The sequence below is a fragment of the Hemiscyllium ocellatum genome, chromosome 9 (genome assembly GCF_020745735.1).
Source record: "Hemiscyllium ocellatum isolate sHemOce1 chromosome 9, sHemOce1.pat.X.cur, whole genome shotgun sequence".
Classification (NCBI taxonomy): Eukaryota; Metazoa; Chordata; class Chondrichthyes; order Orectolobiformes; family Hemiscylliidae; genus Hemiscyllium; species Hemiscyllium ocellatum.
The window spans coordinates 53,730,821-53,754,182 of NC_083409.1; the positions used below are offsets into that span (position 1 = coordinate 53,730,821).

At 43.3% G+C, this 23,362-nt stretch overlaps 1 protein-coding gene across 2 annotated transcripts in view; it reads right to left on the reverse strand.

Moving 5' to 3' along the window:
• Positions 1-23,362, reverse strand: part of LOC132819041 (cytosolic phospholipase A2-like) — a 137,554-nt gene that overhangs the window by 92,089 nt on the left and 22,103 nt on the right. For both annotated transcript variants that reach the window (XM_060830318.1, XM_060830319.1), the window contains exon 3: positions 4,606-4,687. In XM_060830318.1, coding sequence (XP_060686301.1) covers positions 4,606-4,687 — 82 coding nt within the window. The remainder of the gene's footprint in view (positions 1-4,605; positions 4,688-23,362) is intronic.

Consider the following 23,362-nt stretch of genomic DNA (forward strand, 5'->3'; position numbering starts at 1 on the left):
CATCTTTCTGTAATTTCTCTCCAATCTGTTTTCCAGCCCTCTATGAGCTTCTCTTGTCTGTGCAATCCAACTCCTGCTTCCTTGACACCATTCCCATTGTACTGCCAATAATTTAATTTCCCTTCCTGGCTCTCATGTTAACTACTATTCCAACTCAAGCTCTCTTTCCTTCACTTCTCACCTTAACAAAAGCAAATCTTTGAGTCCACTCTCCTCACAAACTCCAAATGCCATTTTCGTCTCCAAAGTTTTGAAAGTCTGTCCCCTCCCAAACCTGTGCATGCCTTTCCCAAAATTCCACAGGTTTTAACATATTATGCAATCAAAACAGTTCCTGTCAAAGTCACACATGGCAGACCATGTTTCGGTGACAATAGTAAATAATTCCACCTCGTTTCTCTTCAGCTGTTGGTAGCCTTTGAAATGACTGACCACACCGTCCTCCTCCAATGCCTCGCACTGTTGTCTGACTGAGTGGGACTACCTCTATCCTCACCTATTTATTTACAGCAAAAGAAACCCCTGCAATGGATTCTCTGTTGTTTCCCCCTCACTGCAATCCCTCTTTCCTCCACCATTCTATGGTTCTATCTTTCCAAAATAGTCCTGAAACCCCCAATCTGTTTGACTCAGCTTTTGCTCTTCTCCCCATTATTTCCTCATCTGGCTCAGCATCATGTTTTCCTTGACAATGCTTCTATGATCACTTTATTGTGTTGTAGAAGTGCAAGCTGTTGAAGGACATGAACATAACTTGCAAAACCAGCATTCGTTACCCATCCCTAATTCATTCTGAAATAACTCCACAGAGGCCAATATCCTGTCACCAAGTCACTCTACATTAACGCATGGAGAGTCCTTGACACTGATCCAGCTCCCTCAGAGCCAGCTCTCAGAGTGAGCAGGATGTCTGACACTCCTGTTCTTATCTGTCAACCAGGGCTCTCTGATTGGACTGGATTAACAGCCCCTATCAGAGAATGCAGAGTCTATGAGGTCCACTTGGCTGACCTCGTTACAATCACTACACATTCTTTTTTGTTTTTTTCAACTGCAGAAAATTTCTAATCAATTACATGGTACCAAATTGTTTCCAGTTGACCACGATGAACCACTTTTAGCGTGGAAAAGTCAGTTCACATCTGCAAAAGGAGCAAATGCATTAGAATTTCAGTTCTTCAGAAAGTGGCAGAAATTATTCATGATGCGTGCGTGTGTTCTCCCATCAATTGGATTTAGAATCCTGATCATCATCAATTTCTTCCACTTCCAATGAAAGGCCTACACCAAAAGTGCTAACTTACTCTTTTACAACCCAATTCCAAAGAGAGCAATGTGCTCATCATGTGCTAATGCCCAAACATCAAACTTTAACAAGTTATAACTTGATCCTTTGGCTTGTTACAGAGTACCATTCTTTCCACCACAACACTCGGATTTTGGTTAATTCACCACCGAGTTGTGAAGAATAAAATTGCGGAAGGACTAGAGCTTTAACATGTGATATAAAGAACTGTAACTAATCTGAGACACACAGAAACATCACTGGGTGTGGTTCTGATCTTTCAGTGCCAGAGTAAAATATCAACCACAAAAAATGGAACTACGAGAACTGCTTCCTTTGTGCTAACATTTTCAGCAATTATTTTTACATAGGTTGAAGAGGTCTCACTGAGGCCAGCAAATACATCTTCAGTTATGCATGCCTGCAATGGGCCTATGTAGAATTAGTTAAGGCTGGATAGTTCAAGCATTGGTCAGCACAGACACAACAGACAGAGTTTTACTGGCTTCCCAGTAATCCTCTAGATATTGTGAAGAGGGGTAACCAGGCTGGATAAATTGCCAGGAGCCACATCAAAATGATTCCCTATGTAGACCCGTTGACTTTCCCGATATAATTCATTTCAACCAATTGGGCAGCCAAGGTGCTCAGTAAAGGACCTTTTATATGCCACTTTATAGGGCAGGTCGCATTTTATTGAGGTTGGGCTATCGGGTAGGCCACCAGCTTCATGCAGGATGTCACATGATGGCGGTTCAGGGAGCAAATAGGAGCTGAGGCTTCGTGTCCCATACAGGATGCTGCAAATAAAACAGATGCTCCAGGGATCCTCATGACAGTTGTGTTTGGCAGGTCCTTCTGCCCTCAGTATTTTGACTTTAAAATTGAGCTTGAAAGTATGAAAGTATCTCCAACCTGAAGTGCTCTCTCTGAACTACCCCAGCAGCACCCACTTCTTCTCCAATTGGAGAAGTGGCAGAGTCTGACCACTCTGTTTAATTAAATGGCAGAGTCTCAACCAACCAAACAGGAGGGCAGCTATGGTAAAATTGGCAAACGCGTCATGCTGCAAGCACTCAGTTTCACCCAACAGTAGAGTCCACAAGTCCTTGGTAATGTCGAGTACAATGGGCTGAATGGCCACCTTCAGAGCCACCAATCCTCTAGGTACCCAGACATCCAACCAAACCATTGGCATCTGAAGAAGCTTTCACATTGCAGGATGTCTGGTAGCCCAAACAGCTCACTCTCTAATAACAGAACCTAGTGGAAGCACAAGGTTCAATTTGAATGCTAGAAATTCTTTAGTCTACAAGTGTACAATATATTTCTGAACCAATACAAAATAGTAGACTAGGACGTATTGCCAGGGAACTCGTCACTGCACCACACACATGCCAATTGGAAACTTGAATAAGTTTGGATATAGATATTTTGGATATTTTCTTTTATTGGATTGTGGGTATCGATCTCAGACACTGTGCTGGATGTTTTGCTGCTTCTGTTGTGCACGTCCCGTTTCCTTTTCAAACCTCACAGGAGTAGTCCAAGTTTAAAAATGCACATCTACTCTGTGTACAGTAAAAATAATTTTACATCTATTATTTGAGTCTTTCTGATTCTTGTCTCATGATTGTGATCAAAATCTGTTAATGGAAACAGCAAAAGTACATTGACACCCATGGATCATTCACACTATCATTCAATAAATGTTGCTCCTTGCATGGAACACATGACCCCGATCCTGGAGATGCACAGTGTCAAACACAAATTATATAACTTAACAGCCAGATTCAATACATTCATACATCGTTCAAATGGCTTCACATCTGTGTACACCAGCCTATAAAATATCCTCTAACGGGATTAAAACTAATCTGTCGCAGAGATCGCTAGTGTTTCTTTCTAAAGATAATGCTGGAGTGTGCCTTATCAAAATAAGCAATTATATAAATATTTATAAATACAGATGAAGGATGACTAATGAGGCAAAGGGGAGCAGAATGAGTACAATTTTATTCTTGATGTTTATTTGCCATTAGGCATTGCAGCACAATTTGCTGCTGTCAATCACTAGGCAAAACAAAACCAGACAGCACAGACTATTGTATAACTAGGAGGTTGGAATAATGTCAGGGAATGATGCCAGGACTTCCTCAATTCAAGCAGGGCCTCCTACGGCAGCAAAGTCAAGGGGAGACGCCAGACCAAGTACAGTCCAAATATTCTTCAATGGCAGAATAGGTGAAGGAACACTATGTATCTCAGTGCCTGTGAAGGTGGAGGGCAGCTGCAGCAGCAAGGGGGCTGCAGTCACATCGGCAAAATACATCACCAAAATCTGATCACCAACCCATCAAGAACATGTGGGCAATGGTGGTATGCCCGAGTCCCCCTTTTAAATAAAGTCACAATCAGGTTTCTATCAGTGTCCGTATTCCAAGACCTGTAATGATGGATAAAGTGAGGACTGCAGAAATAGAGACTGCAGATAATGATGAAGAATTGGCAATGGGGACAGGGCTGGGAATCTGAGAGTCCTGAGTCAAACATCTGCATATGGGTGTCAAGTGTGTGATAGCTGTTGGATAGCTGCATTGGGACAAGAGCTGTCCTCAGGCAGCAGCATCTGTATCTGAGCAGTCCTCCTCAGAATACCCTCTCCTCACCTCAAATGGGAAAGGGGCTAGAAAATGTGCTCCGAAAATAGGTTGTCTCAACTTGCCTCACTTTTTTTCCAAAAGGGATCACCACTCTAAGTTTTTACATTTCTTATATATATTTCTTTCAGACTTTGAAATAAGCACATTAGTATGCAAGGAATGGAGGGATATAGACTAAGGGCAGGCAGAAGGGATGAGTTTGATTTGGCATCATGTTCAGCACAGCAACATGGGTGAAAGGGCCTGTTCCTGTCCTGTACTGTTCGATGTTTTATACAGCACTTGGTTAAATTAAAACTTATAACCTGCAGTCACTGTTTTCATGCTGACAAATACATCAACCATTCAGCATGAGCAACATTTCAAAATTGTGATGAATGATCAGTTCATCTGCTTTTTTCTGTTGATTGAGGGAGGAACATTGGCTGGAGCACAGAGAAAATTCCCTGATCTTTATATAGAATTGTGAGAATTTTAATATCCACCTGAATCATAAGTTCAGAGGCAGTCTGGGTTTCAGTTTAATGTTTTACTCATTACACAATGTACATGCCTGGATTATGAACTACACCCTGATTTATGAATAAAATTACGTGTGTAAGAACAAATCAGCCAAAGCAGACAATGAACAGACAAAACTCTCGAAAAAGTACTTACGTAGATCTCCAAAAGTTCCCTTTGTTACTTTCTCAGCTCTTAGCACAGACACAGTTAATCTGTGAGAAACCTGATGTTCAACCTAAAAACAGATTGGAAATTTAGAGTTTAAAATTGTGCACAGCTCCTCTCATCAGGTTTTGAATTTCTCAGTCGGTTTCAATGGTAAAAATTGGATCCACACATAATTCATGCCTTAATTTCACAGTTATCAGTTATGTGCTAGCCACTCTGTTAAATTGATGAGGGTATAAGATAGGTTAATAGGGAAAAGGCTCTTTTATATTTAGTGGTTCCATTGTAGAGATCTTCAGTGAGTGACCAATGATCCCAGCAACCAATCCAGTTACATCAATAACACGGATGGCCTTATCCAGGATCAGAAGTCTTCATTTTCTTGAGTCTATTTTTTGCGCACTATAAACAAAGGATGAATGTTAGCATTGGAAATTCAGAGATCAGCAAGTGGATGTAATTCTCCCACAATCTGACTAATAAAACCACAAACATAGAGAAGCTACAGAATAGCTGTTGCTACCCAATTCCATCTTTCTCTGATGTCCACAGGACAGGAGCAAGCCTAACTGACTGTCCTTTGTTCAAGCAGTGTCAATATTTCTCAGATACCTATTAAAGGGTAACATGACAATGTGGCAGAACCAGTTACATTTATTGCTCCAACATTCAAAAGCACTTTTTTTCACGATTTTATGACGCAAGTAATGAATTTTCCCTACAGACACGAGAACTGTTGAAGAGATGTTTCAGCTTAACAAAGACGCAGAGCAAAATTCACAAGAATGGAGCACCGTTTTAATTCCAGGCAGCTTTATCAAAGAGTTCTCAAAACAATTCAAAGCTACACCTTCCGCCTTCAGAAACAGACTGCAGTTGCCTGACCTCTATATCTCATTACATTCAAAACATTCACTGCTGAATGCTAATGTGCTTAGCATTCAGCAGTACTTCCAAGAAACAGTTCACAGCAACCAAAAAGCATTGGAATAGCAAGGCATACCGTTCTGAAGACCTGAATTGCCTTAAATACAGTAATTAACCACTTTGACTGAAATACAGATAAAAAGAAGTGACATTCCACATTCACAGCAGGAATCATTTTCTCTCGTGTCTCACACCAAAATAGTGCCCATAGGTTTCAGTTTAAAGAACAGTGTGACCTGCTTATTAAATCAGTTCATGAGTGTGTCTCGCCTCTTCCAGACCTCAAAAATGGAGCAAAAGGTTGAAAATTTTGGATGAACTACAGAAAATCACATAAAATTCTAAATGTTCTTACATAGAAAGGAAGATTACTTAATCAAATCTTACATTTAGTTCATATAAATTGATTTACTAGGAAGGCACTGGAGACTATTTAAAAGACAGCGAATTTAGAGGATTAGAATAACTGCAAATCTCACCCTACATAAAGGCACTGAATGTCTTAGTCTTGCAAGATCCAAAGGACAATTGTTCATCATGACATACAAATCAACCCACAATAGTATTATGGTAGCGCTTCCCTTCCAGTAGGCAATACCAAGCAGTAATTTGTACATAAGGTTTTCTGAGAGGCTTGGTTCAATCTCCTTTCATCGTTTTAATGGGATAATTGAGGGGGAGGAGGAATTAAACAGTGAGAGCTCAACCAGATCCTCCTGTCAAACAGATAACGCAAAGAACTTAGATCTGACTTAGAGACTGTCAATCACTGGGCATAGGGCTGGCAAAAACTGACTTGTGCCAAGGCGCAGACACTAATCAGTAGCTGGCTATTGCTGTAGGAGGAGCAGGATTAGGAATAGAGGGAGTTGACTATTCAGTCCCTTTAACATACTGTGCTATTCAATACAATCCTAACTGATCTTCTGTCTCAATTCCATCTTCCTGCCTATTCCCAATATGCTGTGATTCCCTAAAAGACCAAGTACCAATCCGTGTCAGCCTTGAATATATTCAATGAGATTGACAACAATCTGAATGAGGAAATTTCTCTTCATCCCAATCATAAATGAATGGTCCCTATTTTGACACTGTGCTCCCGTCTTCAAAATTCTCCAGCCAATGGAAGCACTTCTCAGTGTGGTCTCACTAAGCTCATACCCGGTCTGGCAAGATATCCTTATCATTGTACTCCAGCCCACTTGCAAGAAGAACCAACATGTTATTCATTTTCCTCACTGCTTGCTATACCTGCACTTTGACTTTCTACATTTCCTGAATCAATACACCCTCGTCTGTCTGAACATCAGCATTCACAAGATTAACTTGCTATTCTTACTATCAAAGTGAACACTGTCACATTTCTTTACACTATACTTAATCAGTCACATTGATATTCCAAAATATAAACTTAACTCTAATTCTGCATTTCTCCCTTATACTCAACCATTTGAAATGCCCTTTGCTAGTTTTCTAAAGCACTCCCAGTCCTCAGGCCGATTACTATTCTCTATTTCCTTAACTTCCCTACTAAACCCGATGATGGATATTTTCTTGGTGAACTTTAATTTTTAACAGAATACATTTTTGTTAATGTGATCACTTTATTAAAAGAAGTGAAAACAGGCTGCTATTTTATGTCTCTTTGAAACACTTTCAAAGAATGAGATACAAATTTTTAGACTTGCACTCAGCACAGTGGTTTATCTAAAAGATGGGTGTCCCCTTGTTTTTGTACTAAATGAACTTTGTTGAAAGGAAGTATTCTCTTCCCAAAGCTCAACAAACATTTAAATGTGATCAGAATGTGCTTAGGTCAAATCTTTAGTCAGCTGCCAGTACATCTTATTGAAGAGCCCCAAGACTCTCTAACTAATTCAGGAGAGGAGTCCTTGTCCTCCACTCTGCCCATCCAACAACACTGCAGTGAACCATTTATAATCAATTGATCTCAAACATTAAACACAATATGAACAAATTCATTACTTATTATAAAAGGATTCGCCAAATTAAAAAATAAAATAAATCAAATCGAAACCAAAGGTAAGGCTTATAGAGTTTTTGACCCATTTATATCTGTGCTTCAATGCTGTAGTATGATTTATGTTTAAGAAACAAATGTATTGGTGTGTATTTTGAATAGGAAAAAATGTTTTGTACCACTAGGTTCATGCGTTTGCCTGTGATGTAGGCTACCTTTATGTGCTGTGCAATAAGCCTTACAAAAGCAGTGACGATTTCATAACATTCTCTGCCTTTAATAGTGGGTTTCACTTTTTATTAGAACATACAAACTTACTGCTGGTTTCACACAGGACCATAAAATAACTGCAATCTAGGAAAGATTTCGATCAATCTTAGCTGATTCATCCAACAAGATATTTCCATGGTGCAATCCACAGAGCTCTTTGGCAACTGCATAGCTTTCTCCTCAATTTGAAATGTCTATTCCAAGTGCTGATCGCTTGAGACAGAATTCTTCCTAATATCATTACTAAATTCTCTTCCTGGAAGCTTCCATCATTGCACAAATGAAGACACCCAAATTATGAGTGGGGGGTGGGCAGTAGAGTTCATACCGAGGTCATGAGATCGATGCTGCCAACTGAGATTGTGGTCAATGTGGATGGGATTACCAGTGTTTATTGGGGCTTTGAGGTTCTTGCAGTAATTTGTCATCCAACAGCTTATCAGGATTGCAGAAGAGCTGTCCCAGGAAGTGGCAGTGACTTATGTGGTCCTCTCACTGAGTAACAAGTCTTTTTCACTCACAGTGTGCAGCTAAGCCAAGCATATGCCAAGGTGCAACAATGTGCAGCAGGACCTGCCAAACTCAGAACTGCTTGAGGTAGCCTTCAAAGGCCAAGTGCAGTTTCTCCCACTGAAAGCCGTAGCCACTACGGTAGCACTGATTAAAGCACTAGAATAGACAACATGCACCCACATAATAGACACCATAGGAATGAACAAGAGGGAGCAGCTCAGTTTTCTGATCCTGTTTTTCATGTTTTTATTTTGGTTGAAAGAAGTTTATTTTTGTCCATAGCAACTGTGGTGCAGCATGAGATGTCAGGGAAACAGGACTCTCAGCATAGACTCACAGGCAGTGATGGGATTACAAAGTTCTCCTTCCTTCCCCCTCCTAAGGTGTAACACCAATCCTGAGAACTATCACCAGTCAGGATCATACCCCCAGCCTTCCTAACCCCTGCCCCCACTGGAAGCCTAAAAGAAACATTGACAGGGTTCACTTTTTGTGGCTGGTCCCCGACCCATTACTGGCTGTATAGCTGTGTTCCAATATAGCAGAAACTCAGACCAGTTTCTGAACAATGGTCCAAAGACAAGAATGGAATCAGTGATCAAGTTAATTTATTTTGGATGCAAGACTTGGGAGAATAATGTTAACCTGGGAACATAAGGAATGTTTAGACCACAAGGAGTGAAATTGTGAGACCTTTACTATTAAATAGTTTAATGGTTCCTCCAAAAGGACAAACTCCCAATAATTAGGTGCTTCATCAGTCATGATTGTGTGTTCAGTTGATGCTTGAACCTTTAACCTTCTCACTCAGAGATGATCACGATCGTCTAGTACTTGGGAGTTCCCCAGTCTTTGCACAGAATTTGAAAAAAAGACAAGACATTATACCTGACAGGAAAGTTCCATTTTAAATTCATCCAATTATTGCCATTTAGGTGCTTATGCCCCCAGCCCCTTTAGAATGCCAATGAGTTCATGTTTTTATTGGTACTGGGTTTAATATGTCATTTTTTTCCAATGTTTACTTCTTTTACAAGCTGAGAAATGTCGCTGTTCGCTTTGCGATTGCCATTAAACCGCCAAGTCCCTTTCTAATCTTGTTGTCCAATTTGCACTTCCACCATTGCAGCCCCCATCCTCATCCCACTGAGACCCTTTCACCTCCTTTATTCACATGTAAACTTCGTATATTTTCATACCTTATGTATGATAATAGCCTTTTTCATTGATTTTGCATCCAGGCTATTTACTTTGTATTTTTGGTACCTAGGTTTCTTAGTTGCTAATTCATGAAATACTGTGGACATTTGTTCTGGTCTTTATCAAGGCTAATCATCAAACTATTAGGGGAATTAGGGGAAATGGAATTGACAGACAGTGTGGGAAAGTTGGTGAGTTACATCCGGGAAGCCATAAGTGAAGTTAGCAAGTTGAGCAAAAATTTGATTATTTTCTGACAGAAGATGCAAACATTTCATCCACAGATGTGACATGTAATTAGTCATAGTGGGCGGCACGGTGGCACAGTGGTTAGCACTGCTGCCTCACAGCGCCGGAGACCCGGGTTCAATTCCCGACTCAGGCGACTGACTGTGTGGAGTTTGCACGTTCTCCCCGTGTCTGCGTGGGTTTCCTCCGGGTGCTCCGGTTTCCTCCCACAATCACAAAGATGTGCGGGTTAGGTGAATTGACCATGCTAAATTGCCCATAGTGTTAGGTAAGGGGTAAATGTAGGGGTATGGGTGGGTTTCGCTTCGGCGGGTCGGTGTGGACTTGTTGGGCCGAAGGGCCTGTTTCCACACTGTAAATCTAATCTAATCTAATAACTTGAAATAAAATAGAAAATACCTTTGAGTAGAAACTGTGCTTTAAGTCAGATACAAGAAAACAGCAGATGCTGGAATCCAAAGTAGACAGGCAGGAGGCTGGAAGTACACAGCAAGCCAGGCAGCATCAGGAGGTGGAGAAGTCAACATTTCGGGAATTATCCTTCTTCAGGACTGGTATTGGTGGTAGAGGAGCTGCAAATAAAGAGGGAGGAGGCGGCGGTAGACAGGCTTTGGGTAGAGAGAGGAGCAGACTGATGAGGTGGTGATAGGTGAATACAGGTGGTAGGTATGACCTGGTTGGTCAATAGGAGGGATGAATCCAGTGGTAGCTGGAAGGAAAGGTCAGTTAGAGGGATGGAAGGGAGAGGAGGGATGGAAGGCAGGAGGTGGGGCTAGAAAGGGAGTTGGGGGATGGTCGGGAAGGTTATTTGAAATTGGAGAACTCAATGCTGGGTTGTAGCTGCCTAGGTGGAATATAAGGTATTCCTCCAGTTTTTGGTCTGATTCACATTGGTAATGGAGGAGGTCAAGGATTGACATGTCGGACAGGGAGTGGGAAGGGGAATTGAAATGGGCAGTGACCAGGAGGTCAGGCTAGGCAACCTATAGCCTGGAGGACTCAACATTGAGTTCTCTAATTTCAAATAACCTTCCCACCCATCCCTGACTTCCTTTCTGATCCTGCCTCCTTCCATTCCATAAACCGACCCTTCCCTCCAGCTACAAACCAGATTCATTCATCCCATCAAGGTATTACCCACCTGCATTCACCTATCATCACCTAACCATTCCACCCCAACCCATAACTCATCCTCTCCCAACTTTATTTGCAACTTCCCATCGCCCCCACCTCCAATCCTGAAAAAGGGCTATACCTGAAATGTTGATTTGTCCACTTCCTGATGCTTTCTGGCTTGCTGTGTTCTTGCAGCCTCCCGTTTGTTTACTTTAAGTTAGATAACAGTACCTCTTCAAAACGGATACTGACAGACTGTTAGGCAGCGCTAGTGATGGTTTTGGAATTGATCCATGTAATTGGGAGTTGCAATCCATATCATCCACAATCTGACAGAATTGTCGTCAGGTTTGAGGGCCAAATGACATCATCCTGTTCCTTTAATCCCATAAGTAAGATTAGGAAAGGATATAAAAACTAAAAATAGAAAATACTGGAAATACTCAGCATAAACAGTTGTGAAAGTGAGAAAATACTTACCATTTAATAAACTTGGCTACGGTAAATTTGAAATACATAATTGTGGATGGTTTATGTGCACTTGTTAGCATCTTTGCAGTAAGAAATACATAGAAAGTAAGATTGTATGAAGTAATCTGCTTCATTCATTCAGACACAGGGATTATACCTTGTGTCGCTTTGGCCTAGTTTTTAAAATAAGATATGCAGAACTTTTTAGACCATTAACTGTTAGGTCATCAAAGTCACTATATTTATTTGCAAGTTTAACCTGTTGTTGGCCTTACTCTTATTTTTGATGAGTGGTTTGCCTATTACCAATTTTGTCAAACAGTTCAACCTCTTTATTTTCCTGACTTCAGACACTACATATTTCCAACATACATTTCTCAAAAATTTCTTGTATTTCTCCAGGGTTTATTTGTACCTGATCCTGTCAAATGCCAATGGCATGGCTTATCTGTACCAACCCAATGGTAGGGTATTAAACCTGAAAGCAGTTGACTTGCCATTTCTGAAAAACAAGTAGCAGGCATGGCCTACTGACCCCAATAAGCTCAGGCTCAACAAGCTTATGTGGCAGGGTTTTATTTCAATAAACAAATTGCTTCATAACCAGAGGAAATGTCCTGCTTATTGTTTCCTGTAGTTGATGAAGCCAGTCCTCCACATTATAGAGATGTTAATTAAGACACTTGAACAAGGAAGATCTTTTGTAAATCCATGTGAAGATGATTATTCAAACCTAGTCATTAAGCCATATCAAAGATTTCCTACTTGGACGATTTCCTACTACCCAAACACAGGTGAATACAAGTTCCTCTCCGCATCCAAGTATTTATAAGTGGGCTGCTGATGACACACAATGTTCACATGTGACCCTCCCCAGACTTAACAAACAGCTTCGAATTGTTTTAACAAGTAAATCTGAGAAATTCAGTCAGAAATTATTTGAGTATGTAGCCCCAATTTTAAAGATGAGGCCAGAGATCGACAGCTGGCTGGTGTCAGACCAGCTGAATGGGGGTGAGAGCAGGTCATGCGGGAGTCAGGGGAAGGGTTTTAGAAGGCTAGTAAACCTGGTTTCCAGATGCATTGCAGGTCGGGGGAGGAGTCTGAATTGTGAACTTTGCACATTCTGCACTCTACCACTCTATGAGGTCCTAAACCTTACCGGGCGAAAGTGAGGACTGCAGATGCTGGAGATTAGAGTCGAGAGTGTGGTGCTGGAAAAGCACAGCAGGTCAGGCAGCATCCGAAGAGCAGGAAAATCAACATTTCGGGCAGGAACCCTTCATCAGGAATGAGGCTATGAGCCAAGGAGGTGGAGTGATTAATGGGAGGGGGGGGGTGGGTCTGAGGGGAAGTTGGCTGTGAATGCGATAGGTGGATGGAGGTGGGGAAAATGGTGATAATGGTCAGAATGGAGGGTGGAGTGGATAGGTGGGAAGGAAGTTGGACAGGTAGGACAGGTCAGGAGGGCGGTGCCAGGTGAAAGGTTGGAACTGGGATAAGGTGGGGGACGGGAAATGTGGAAACTGTTGAAATCCACATTGAAGCCGTAGGGTTGGAGCACCAACCAACCAACCCCACCATCCGATGGCTGAACACTTCAACAACTCCTCCCATTCCGACAAGGGCATGCAGGTCCTGGGCCTCCTCCATCACCACTCCTAAGTGCTCAATGCCTGAAAAGAAGAACACCTCATCCTCTGCCTTAGGACCTTCCAACCCCTCAGCATCAATGTGGATTTCACCACTTTCCTCATTTCTCCCCACCCCACCTTATTCCAGTTATAGAGTCATAGAGACATACAGCACAGAAACAGACCCTTTGGTCCAACTCGGCTATGCCGACCAAATATCCCACCCTAACCTAGTCCCATTTGCCAGCACTTGGCCCATATCCTTTTAAAACCTTCCTATTAATATACCTATCCAGATGCCTTTTAAATATTGCAATTGTACTAGCCTCCACCACTTTCTCTGGCAGCTTATTCCATACTTGCACCACCCTCTGTGTAAAAAGGTTGTCCCTTGGGTCTCTTTTATATCCTTCCCCTCTCACCTTAAACCTATGCCCTCTACTTCTGGACTCCCCTCACCCCAGGGAAAAGACTTTGTCTATTTTTCCTGTTCATGTCCCTCACGATTTTACAAATCCCTATAAGGTCACCCTTCAGCCTTAGACGCTCCAGGGAAAACAGCCCCAGCCTATTCAGCCTCTCTATATTGCTCAAATCCGCCAACCCTGGCAACATCCTTATAAATCTTTTCTGAGCCCTTTCAAGTTTCATGGTATGCTTCCGTTAGGAAGGAGACCAGAATTGCACGCAATATTCCAACAGTGACATAACTAATGTCCTGTACAACCACAACAAGAACTCCCAACTCCTGTACTCAATGCTTTAACCAATAAAGGAAAGCATACTAAATGCCTACTTCACTGTGACTCTACTTTCAAGGAGCTATGAACCTGCACTCCAAAGTCTCTTTGTTCAGCAATACTCCCTAGGACCTTACCATTAAGTGTATAAATCCTGCTAAGATTTGCTTTCCCAAAATGCAGCACCTCACATTTATCAGAATTAAATTGCATCTGCCACTCCTCAGCCCATTAACCCATCTGAATCTGAGATAACCTTCTTTAATGTCCACTACACTTCCAATTTTGGTGTCATCTACAAACATACTAACTATACATCCCATGTTCATATCTACATCATTTACATAAATGACAGAAAATAGTATACCCAGCACCAATCCTTATGGAACTCCACTGGTCTCCGGCCTCCAGTCTGATAAACAACCCTCCACCACCACCCTCTGTCTTCTACCTTCGAGCCAGTTCTGTATCCAAGTGGTCAGTTCTCCCTGTATTGAATGAAATCTAATTTGCTAACCAGTCTCCCATGGGGAACCTTGTTGAACGCCTTACTGAAGTCCATATAGATCACGTCCACCGCTCTGCCCTCATCAGTCCTCTTTGTTACTTTTCCAAAAAACTTTATCAAGTTCATGAGACATGATTTCCCACGCATAAAGCCATGTTGACTATTCATAATCAGTCCTTGCCTTTCCAAATCTGTGTACATTCAGTCCCTCAGGATTCTCTCCAACACCTAGCCCACCACCGACATCAGACTCACTGGTCTATGATTCCCTGGCTTGTCTTTACCGCCCTTCTTAAACAGTGGCACCATGTTAGCCAACCTCCAGACTTCAGGCACATCACCTGTGACTATTGATGATACAAATATCTCAGCAAAAGGCCCAGCAATCACTTCCCTAGCTTCCGACAGAGTTCTAGGGTACACCTGATCAGGTCCTGGGGATTTATCCACCTTTACGGGTTTCAAGATATGCAGCACTTCCTCCTCTGTAATCTGGACATTTTTCAAGATGTGACCATCTATTTCCCCACATTTTATGTCTCCCATGTCCTTTCCCACAGTAAACACACAAACGAAGTACTCGTTAGTATATCCCCCATCTCCTGCAGCTCCACACAAAGTTCCAAACATCCAACTTGGCATCGCCCTCATGACCTGTCCATCTTCCTTCCCATCTGTCCGGTCCACCCTCCTCTCTGACCTATCACTATTACCCCCACCTCAATCCACCTATCACACTCTCAGCTATCTTCCCCCCAGCCCCACCCACCTCCCATTTATCTCACCACCTCCTCAGCTCATAGCCTCATTCCTGATGAAGGGCTTTTGCCCGAAACGTCGATTCTCCTGCTCTTCGGATACGACCTGACCTGCTGTGCTTTTCCAGCACCATACTCTCAACCTTAAACCGTATTGGCTGGCAATGTAGACATTGGCATAATGGTCATAGGTTTTTGAACTCCTCTCAAACACCATTGAGGGCACAGCCAAAAATGGGTGCCCCTCTCTCAGAAATTGAGGCAACTGGAGAATGGGGACCAGAAGGCCTGAGAAAAATGGCAATGACCATGAGGAGAAGTAGGAGGAGGAGACAGAACCCTAAGCACAGTAGTGACAGGAGATCCAGATTGAGAACCAGTACTGAAGGAGACTGTCAATCTCTGTGCCCTTGGCTGCTCTGGACCTCTGCGTCATCTCATGCCCACTCTGCTGGTGCCAGACAACACATCAGAATGATGACTGATAGGATATCACAGGCTCAGAGGGAACTCAGTCTGCTTCTCACACCAGACAGATGGCATCATTCCATACCCTTCAGAAGACAGAGCCGATACTGAACATAAAGGTAGCCCTGCTGTCTAAAGTGGTTGTCTCCTGCTGGAGAAGCAGCTCCCCAACCCATCGGCGCAACTCCTCTTGCCCCCCCCCCCCCCCCCCCCCCCCAACGCCATCTCGACTCTCCTCTCAAACAACCAGAGGCCTCAGTGCTGCTGCATTTAGCCTTGGGAATCGCTTTCCATTCCGGGCCCCACCAGTTTGATCAGGTTTCTGTAACAAGAAAAGACCCAACTCACCTGCAATGTGAAAAAACAATACAGCCCCAGGTTTGTTTTAGGGCGAGAGAAACAGTTATAGCTCAATGTCAATGTTAACAATCCCTTCTACGGTTTCGGCTGACACAAGGTGGATGGTTGTGAACAGATCTTTCAAAGCAGGATTTCAGCCATGGGTTTGGGTTGACTTGGACAGTCACTGTCACAGTTTATGCCGTTTCTCACTTGGAGTAATCAGCCACATCTTTCCCGGCCCATTATCAAACAGTCCTGAGGGTTGTTGAGATTTTCTATGGAATGTTGAAACCTGGAACTTCACCAGGGGTAAATATAGGATGATAGGGTTGGGGAATGGGCCTGGGTGGGTTACCCTTCCGAGGGTTGGTGTGGATTTGTTGGGCCAAAGGGCCTGTTTCCACACTGTCGGGATTCTCTGATTCTTCATTGGTGTCACCTACCAGTTACAGTTAGTGATTGCAGTCAACAAGGAGCTGTACCATTGCAAGGTGGCACTGTCATTAGTTTATTAGATATGGAGTGTTTTCCAGTATTTCAGGATTAGTGCTTGGCTTTTTTTGAGAGTCTATGTCAATGTGAGTGCTTCACTGGGATGAGCCAGTGGTGTTCTTCCTATGATGATCACAGCACATTGGCTCAGTGGTTAGCACTGCTGCCTCACAGCACCAGAGACCCAGGTTCAATCCCATCCTCAGGTGACTGTGCTGAGTTTGCACATTCTCCCAGTGACTGCACGGGTTTCCTCTGCATGCTCTGGTTTCTTCCCACACTCCAAAGGTGTAGAGGTTAGGTGGATTGACAATGGGAAATGCAGGGATACAGGGATGGGGTGGGTCTGGGTGGGATGCTCTTCAGAGGGTTGGTGTAGGCTCAAAGGCCTGCTTCCACACTAAAGGGATCCTATGGTCTGGGGTTTTAGCATGCTCCAGCACAGGTGGTTACCATGAATTACATCAATCTCAAAATCCAAGAAATAAGCCTCATGGCTTCATGGAAGTTGCTGTCAATCACTTTTGCTGGGACATTTTAGGCAGCATTGTGCTATTGGTAATCCTGCCCAAGGGAAGTAGTACCGAGTGCGTTGGTTGTATGAGTCAAAAAGTGTAGTGCTGGAAAGGCACAGCTGGTCAGGCAGCATCTGAAGATCATGAAAGTCGACGTTTTGAGCTTTTGATCAGGAATGTCGTTAGCTTGGCATGTCAAGGCCAACTCATTGGCATATGCAATGATGCCTAACACTCTGTGTGGGAGCTCCCTTGTACAAAGTAGTACAGGCTGCTGTGAAGATTGATTACTGTGAGAGCCTGTTGCTGTTTATATATGGGCAGCTGACTTTAGCTCCAGGTTGCGTGTAGAAATGTCAGTTGCTGATAATGGAGTTGATTAGTTGTCAGGTTTTCACACAATAAGTAACTTTGGAGAGTTTGCGCTTTATGCCATACATGCCACACTGTTTCAAGACTCAAAGTCAATGTAAGTAGTTCCTCTCTGCAGGTCTTTCTGCAAACTGGCCTCAATATATGAGGACCTACTGAGAGCAGTGCAGCCTGTATAAAACCTGCCGGTTTAAAGATGTAATGCTACTTTCTAGCTGAGATTCAGTCTGCCAGCAGATAGCACTTCAGGATCTTCTATGCTATTGTCCACAGGGCAAGAGGGCTGTGGGTGTGTGGGACATCCAAGTGGCTTCTTTAGCCTGACAGTGGTCGATGTCAGCACAGGCATTGTCTAAAAAGAACATGTGCACAGCTTCCACAAACTTACAGCTTTTAGAATTCAAGCCAGTGCAATATCAGGCCAGAAGTCTATAGAAGGACAGGTTCTGGGCCGCTTGTGAAATCGTAGAAAAGGGAAGGAAGCTAGGATAGCAGCAGCCTGCTCCGCGTGGTCTGCCACTTAAACTAATTTTAAAGTTATCTTTCCAAGGCCTCTTCCTCTGCGTCATGAATAAAACTGGTCTGCGGCTGCATTTAACAGGCTCAAAAACTGCTGTCTCCTAAAATAGCAATGGTGGGACTAAACATCACAGGGTCCGTGGCACTTCCCAATTACTCGAGGTTTCACATTTATGAATGCGTAGATTGATCTACACCAAAAAATGCATCTTACAGAGGGACACCATATTTATAGAAGATATAAGGTAATTAAATTGGTTTAAAAACAAGTGGGTGTTTTATTGAAAGTTTTTTTTTCTTCCCGGAAAGGGAAGCATGGATGGAGATTCTCTGGTAACTTTTGAAATGGAGTTGAATATAAAATTAGACCAGTGAAGTGTTCAGGGTTATGGAGGAGAAGAAGGGACATGGCTGTTATTGAATAGTGTTTCTTAAATGCCAGTACAGACACTAGGAACTGAATAGTCTTCTACTATGCTGAAGGAGAGTCATACCAAACACGAACCATTAACTCTTTCTCTCTCTGCAGATGCTGCCAGACCTGCCGAGTTCCTCCAGCATTCTCTGTGTTTGTTTCAGATTCCCAGCATATGCAGTATTTGCTTTAATTTCTTTTCTAGTCACCATCTTGTGACTGCTGCTGAGAAGCCCATGTATGTGAACGCCAGCTGAGAATGCTATCAGACTTGGTTTATCTCCCCTTCAGTGCCTGACAACATTAGCCTTCCAGGAACACACAAGAAGAACGTACGTGCACACAGCTGCTGAGAGAAAATTGGAAAGGAAAATATTCTACAAAATGCCACTATGGTTTGTTTCAATGCAAATTGCAGGATCTACATAAGTAATGCCAGTTGTACCAGTGTAATTGAGTACATCTGTAGATTCACATAATTTCCCGTTTTAATCATGTGGCTCAGTCCATGTTAAGAAACAAGTGTATTTCACAGAAGCACCAAACGTGACAACTCTGTATTTAGCAGCTACGGTGTCTGTGCTTGCAGCAATAGCTGACCTTGGTTGAAAGGGAAGGGTTTATTCCACTTAAAGCTTTTCTTTTAATTAATAAAATAAGACTAGTTTCATCACCCCTGGAACCTGGATCTAAATCAACCATGACCCAATGGATTTGAAAGCTTTCCCTCCACACACATCAGGCATGATATAATATGGTTTTGAACACTATCAACAGAGTTGCAGTGAACATGAGCTCAGAAATTTAGAAACACAAGCAAAAGGAAACTCTGGATGTAGGCAATAACTCCCCCACCAACTGCAATTAATAAATTGTTCAATTAATAGAAATTCTGTTAACTTTTCACTATCCAGGTGTGGGTGCAAATTGTTAACTGACTGATTTGATGTTCAAATTAGTTGCACAAACTCCTCTCTGCCCCTTCTCTCATTGCAACAGGAAGCAGAATAAATCTTTGCAGCTCATGAAGCTTGTCCACTGAATAGGGTGGGGAGTGAAAAGAGATCAATGGAAGAAAATGAACAGAGTGAACCAAGGAGGAAAAGCTGTAGCACCAGAACAGACAAAGAATAACAAAAAGGAAACAACAGGCAGAATCTTACAGGGCTCTGAGCGACATGGGCTAAGGCAAGATGTGAGGCAGAATCAGGTGACAAGTGCAGTGAGGCTCGTCTCGATGTCAAGACCATCTCACTCCACCTTGTATGCTTTTCAGGCTGCTCAGCCTTGCATTGTAGGGTACACCCACAATACCACAGAAATGCTGCTGACACACCTTATACAGAGAGGCTGGCACCCAGCTCGCAGACAGGATCAGGCTGCCCCTCAGAACTCTGCACTTGCTCTATAAGCAATTACTCACTTAGCACCTACCTGCATACTGGCAGTATCCCTTCCTTGCCATGCTTGTCCATGTGTTGGCACCTATACAAGCAGCTCTCAGTACTGCCAAGCTGATGAGCTGTTTTGCACAGACACACAGTTTGCTCATCATGTTGGATCTGTCTGAGGAGTGGAGTGGAGGAGACCCAGAGCTGTATGGGACAGAGATGTCAATCTAATACATACAGTGGGTACCAGCAGTCTGTGCAGCAAACACACTGCGCAAAATAAGCCACCATGTTGGAAAGTGGGTGGGACTAGTCCTCCATCCAGTTGGTGATGGGGCTGTGTAAATGTTCCAATACTGTTCAAAGGTGATTTGCGCCAGGCCTTTGTCTTTGCAAATTGAACATTGGCTTCTCGATGGCACAGAAGTTCACAGAAATTATTAAAAAGAAGCAAACGCTGACCAAACGCGACACATCACTTGTGAAGCTTACAGCATTGTATGGGAGGCAGACCATCATTTCATGAGCTGTAATGTAAGTATCAGAATGCACTCCACTCAAGACAATGACAATTTTATGATTATTGAGGGTTTGGAATAGAAAGCAGGTTGCAGTATGGCAGGTACTCCCTTTGTGATCTCATGCAGTGGTCACCCAGCCAGTGCAGCACCTTCACCAGGTTGGTGCAAACGTTGAGGGTGATGCTCAGCGAATGATAGGGCATGGCCCTAGTTATCCAGTGCTGCCCATCTCACTGTGTGGAAGGTTTGTGCAGCCCTCACCTGCAGGGCACGCCATCATTGACTGCACTTAGAGTATAGGATCTGTTTCATGTACCTTACCGTCATTGCCAGCAAGAGTCGTGTGTCCGGCTGCTGGTGAGATGTTGATCGCCATGGTTGCCTTTCTGAGGTGAAGGCAGATGCATGAGGAACAATGGCGAAGGTGAGCAAAGGGACAGCAACAAGCCCAGGAGCTCCCAGCTCAGGGAAAGATCCCAGCTGCAGGATCCATGGGGGATTTACAGGGGGACCAGAGATTTTCACTCTGGACTCCATTTCTTGGGGATGGAGTGAGGTGTAATGGCAAGACAGGCTTTGCATTTCCTGGGACACTGAGCTGGAACTGTACAGGATACTAGAACGGGACCAGAGGGTGACAGGAGTGGAAGGCCACCCACTCCCAGGGGGCTGAGAAGGTGACAGACGTTCTGAATATCTATGTGACTAACTCCTTTCAGGGAGTGCCATGAGACCGGTGTAGTATCTCCCGGTCGTGTATCTACAAATGCAGCAACACAGCAACCTGTGGCATCTGAGGTTACACTGAATCATTTTGTTTCCCATCGACAAGAACAGTGTTGTAGCCCAGGCTGGAAGATTTGGAAAGATTGCTGGTGATACAGCTGCTTTCTGAAGCTGGTTACTGGGGGACAAGGCTTACCACTGTGTCCACAGCCCATGACACCATTGCACCTGACAATTGTGGAGTACAGACTAAAAATGTACTTCCACTGCTTGGACCAGCCTGAAGGGGCCCTGCAGTATAACCCCGATACAGTGTGCTGCATCATTCTGGTGAGCTGTGCTCTACACAATTGGAGTGGGCAGCAAGGTGATGGGCTGGATGCAGAGGAACCAGTGACAGTGTGTCCTGTGCTAAAAGCCAACAGGACGTGATTGACACCCGGTTCCAGTAGATGTGAGCTGCATGCAGCAGAGCATCACAGACTGTAAAATAGTCATTGATCATCGTACCAGAATTGGTTGGCATTGTGGCAGCAAATTGCAACCTCTATTCATTTTGTTTGCATTCACTGTCATTGCTTGCCTGTATACGATGGTCTGAACTGAACACTGTTGCAGGTCAGCAGTGGGCATGAGGTGAGGCTCGCTGTGATTTAGGAAGGTATTTGGGCACGATGCAGCTAAGGACAGGTAAACCATTAGGCTGGTAGTTAAATGACAACATCATTTAGCATGAGAGAATGCGGCTGTACGTATAAGGGAATGTCACCATGTCAGCTATGTAGCTTGGTCGTGTGGCTTTGTGGCTGCTGTGCTGTTACTTTACTCGTGAGAGGCAATGCTGGATTGCCAATGCTAGTCCAGATACATAACAACTTCTCAAAAGGTGGTGTGGGTGCCAGTTTATCAGTGGTGAACTGTCCCAGGAATGGCAAGTGCTAAGAAGGGGCTAGAATCAGGCATCAAGGACACCATAGGGTTGGAGTAGGTAGTAATTGAGGTGAGATTAGTAAGATATCTTGTTTGGTTGCATGCTAATGAATTGTAATAGATACTGACAGACCCAGGAAGAGAATGAGAGGCAAACCATTTTGAAAATAATATGTAAGGAAGCTTTTGTCCCCCTGAATACATCAGGAAGTAGTATAAATATGGTTAGCTCCTCTATCAAATCACACTTGGGAAGGACAACTTATGCATTATGCTGTGCTCCTGTACACTGGCCAATGAATAATACACCAAATATCTACAACATTTCATTCTGAACTTTTTAATGCAGGCATGCTATGCCCTTGGCATCTGAAACCAGCAGTCCAAATCCTTCAGCACTTCAAAATGGAAGAATAATTTTTATTTGAAGGGCAGCTACATCTAAAGAGATCTTCAAAAGATGATTGATGGGAGATGGGAAATGGACAAATCTCTCAGTTTGGTTCCAGTTCCCTATGGTTCTTGTAGTATAAGGGGTTAAGTCTGACTATGTTAATAAAACAGTATACTTCACAAAAAAAATGCAACAGTCATGTGATCTTGCTTGCTCTTGCAACCTCCCAACTTGCTCCATCCACAGAGAGTGAATGAGGGAACGAGAGAGAGAGAAAGGTGCTGGAAGCTGCTGAGGAAAAACACTCAAATTGACACTTAAGTAAAATCTAAGCAAGGTGCTGTGTGCTCAAGGATTGGTGGTTAGAATAGTTTCTAGCTCTTGTAAAACCTGCAGTCTTATGAAAACAGAAGGGGCTATAAATTCAGCTATAAGTTTGTATAAATTAAGCTACAAATTATAAACTGTGTGTGGAAGTTGCAGCTGGTGACTTGCTCAGGCCTGTTGGAATGACTGTTTGCTGCATTGTCAAATAGTTAAAGCATTGGATCAAGTGGGACCTGAGCAACTGGTTATTTAAACTCAATAAAGAACCTGACACTGTGCGCTAACAGTATGTGGTGCAGCCTCTCTGCTCCTAAAGGCAGTCTGTTCCGCTTTCTTATCTTTAGAAGTCCCTGACATTCACCAACATCCAGATCATCTACCTCACTCACTCTCACTAACCACACACCTCTCTCACTAACTATATTAGGCAGACAGCGATATAATTACTGACATTTTCCAACACAAGTCTACATTATACATAGCCTCACACTACTGCTTGTCCTGATGAGCAAGTTATAGACTGTATGATCCATGGGCTTCTTGCATTCCATCCTATCAAAATCCCCGCACACACCAATCTCCCATTCAGAGTACTTACTGTCTGACAGCCAATTACGGCTGCATGCCCAAACATAGCAGCCCGACAGAACTGAAAGAGGCAGTATCACTTGATCCAACCCTCACAGATATCAGTGCAGACATTGGTACTACATGGATCTCAGAAAGAAGTGGAGAGTTGAGACCTGCCCCTGGTGAATCACTGGGTATAAGTGGGCTACATTGAAATCAGGGAAATGGTAGTTTTAGTGCTAATTCACTGTAGGGTGAAGTCATAGATTAAAATCTCATTGGGACTGTCTACAGAACTATGCTGTAAGATAAAGATGCACACTGAGAGGCTGGGTGCATTGGCAGGCCTGTCAGACTGTCACTACCAAGAAACACAAAGGAGTCCAGTGCCAT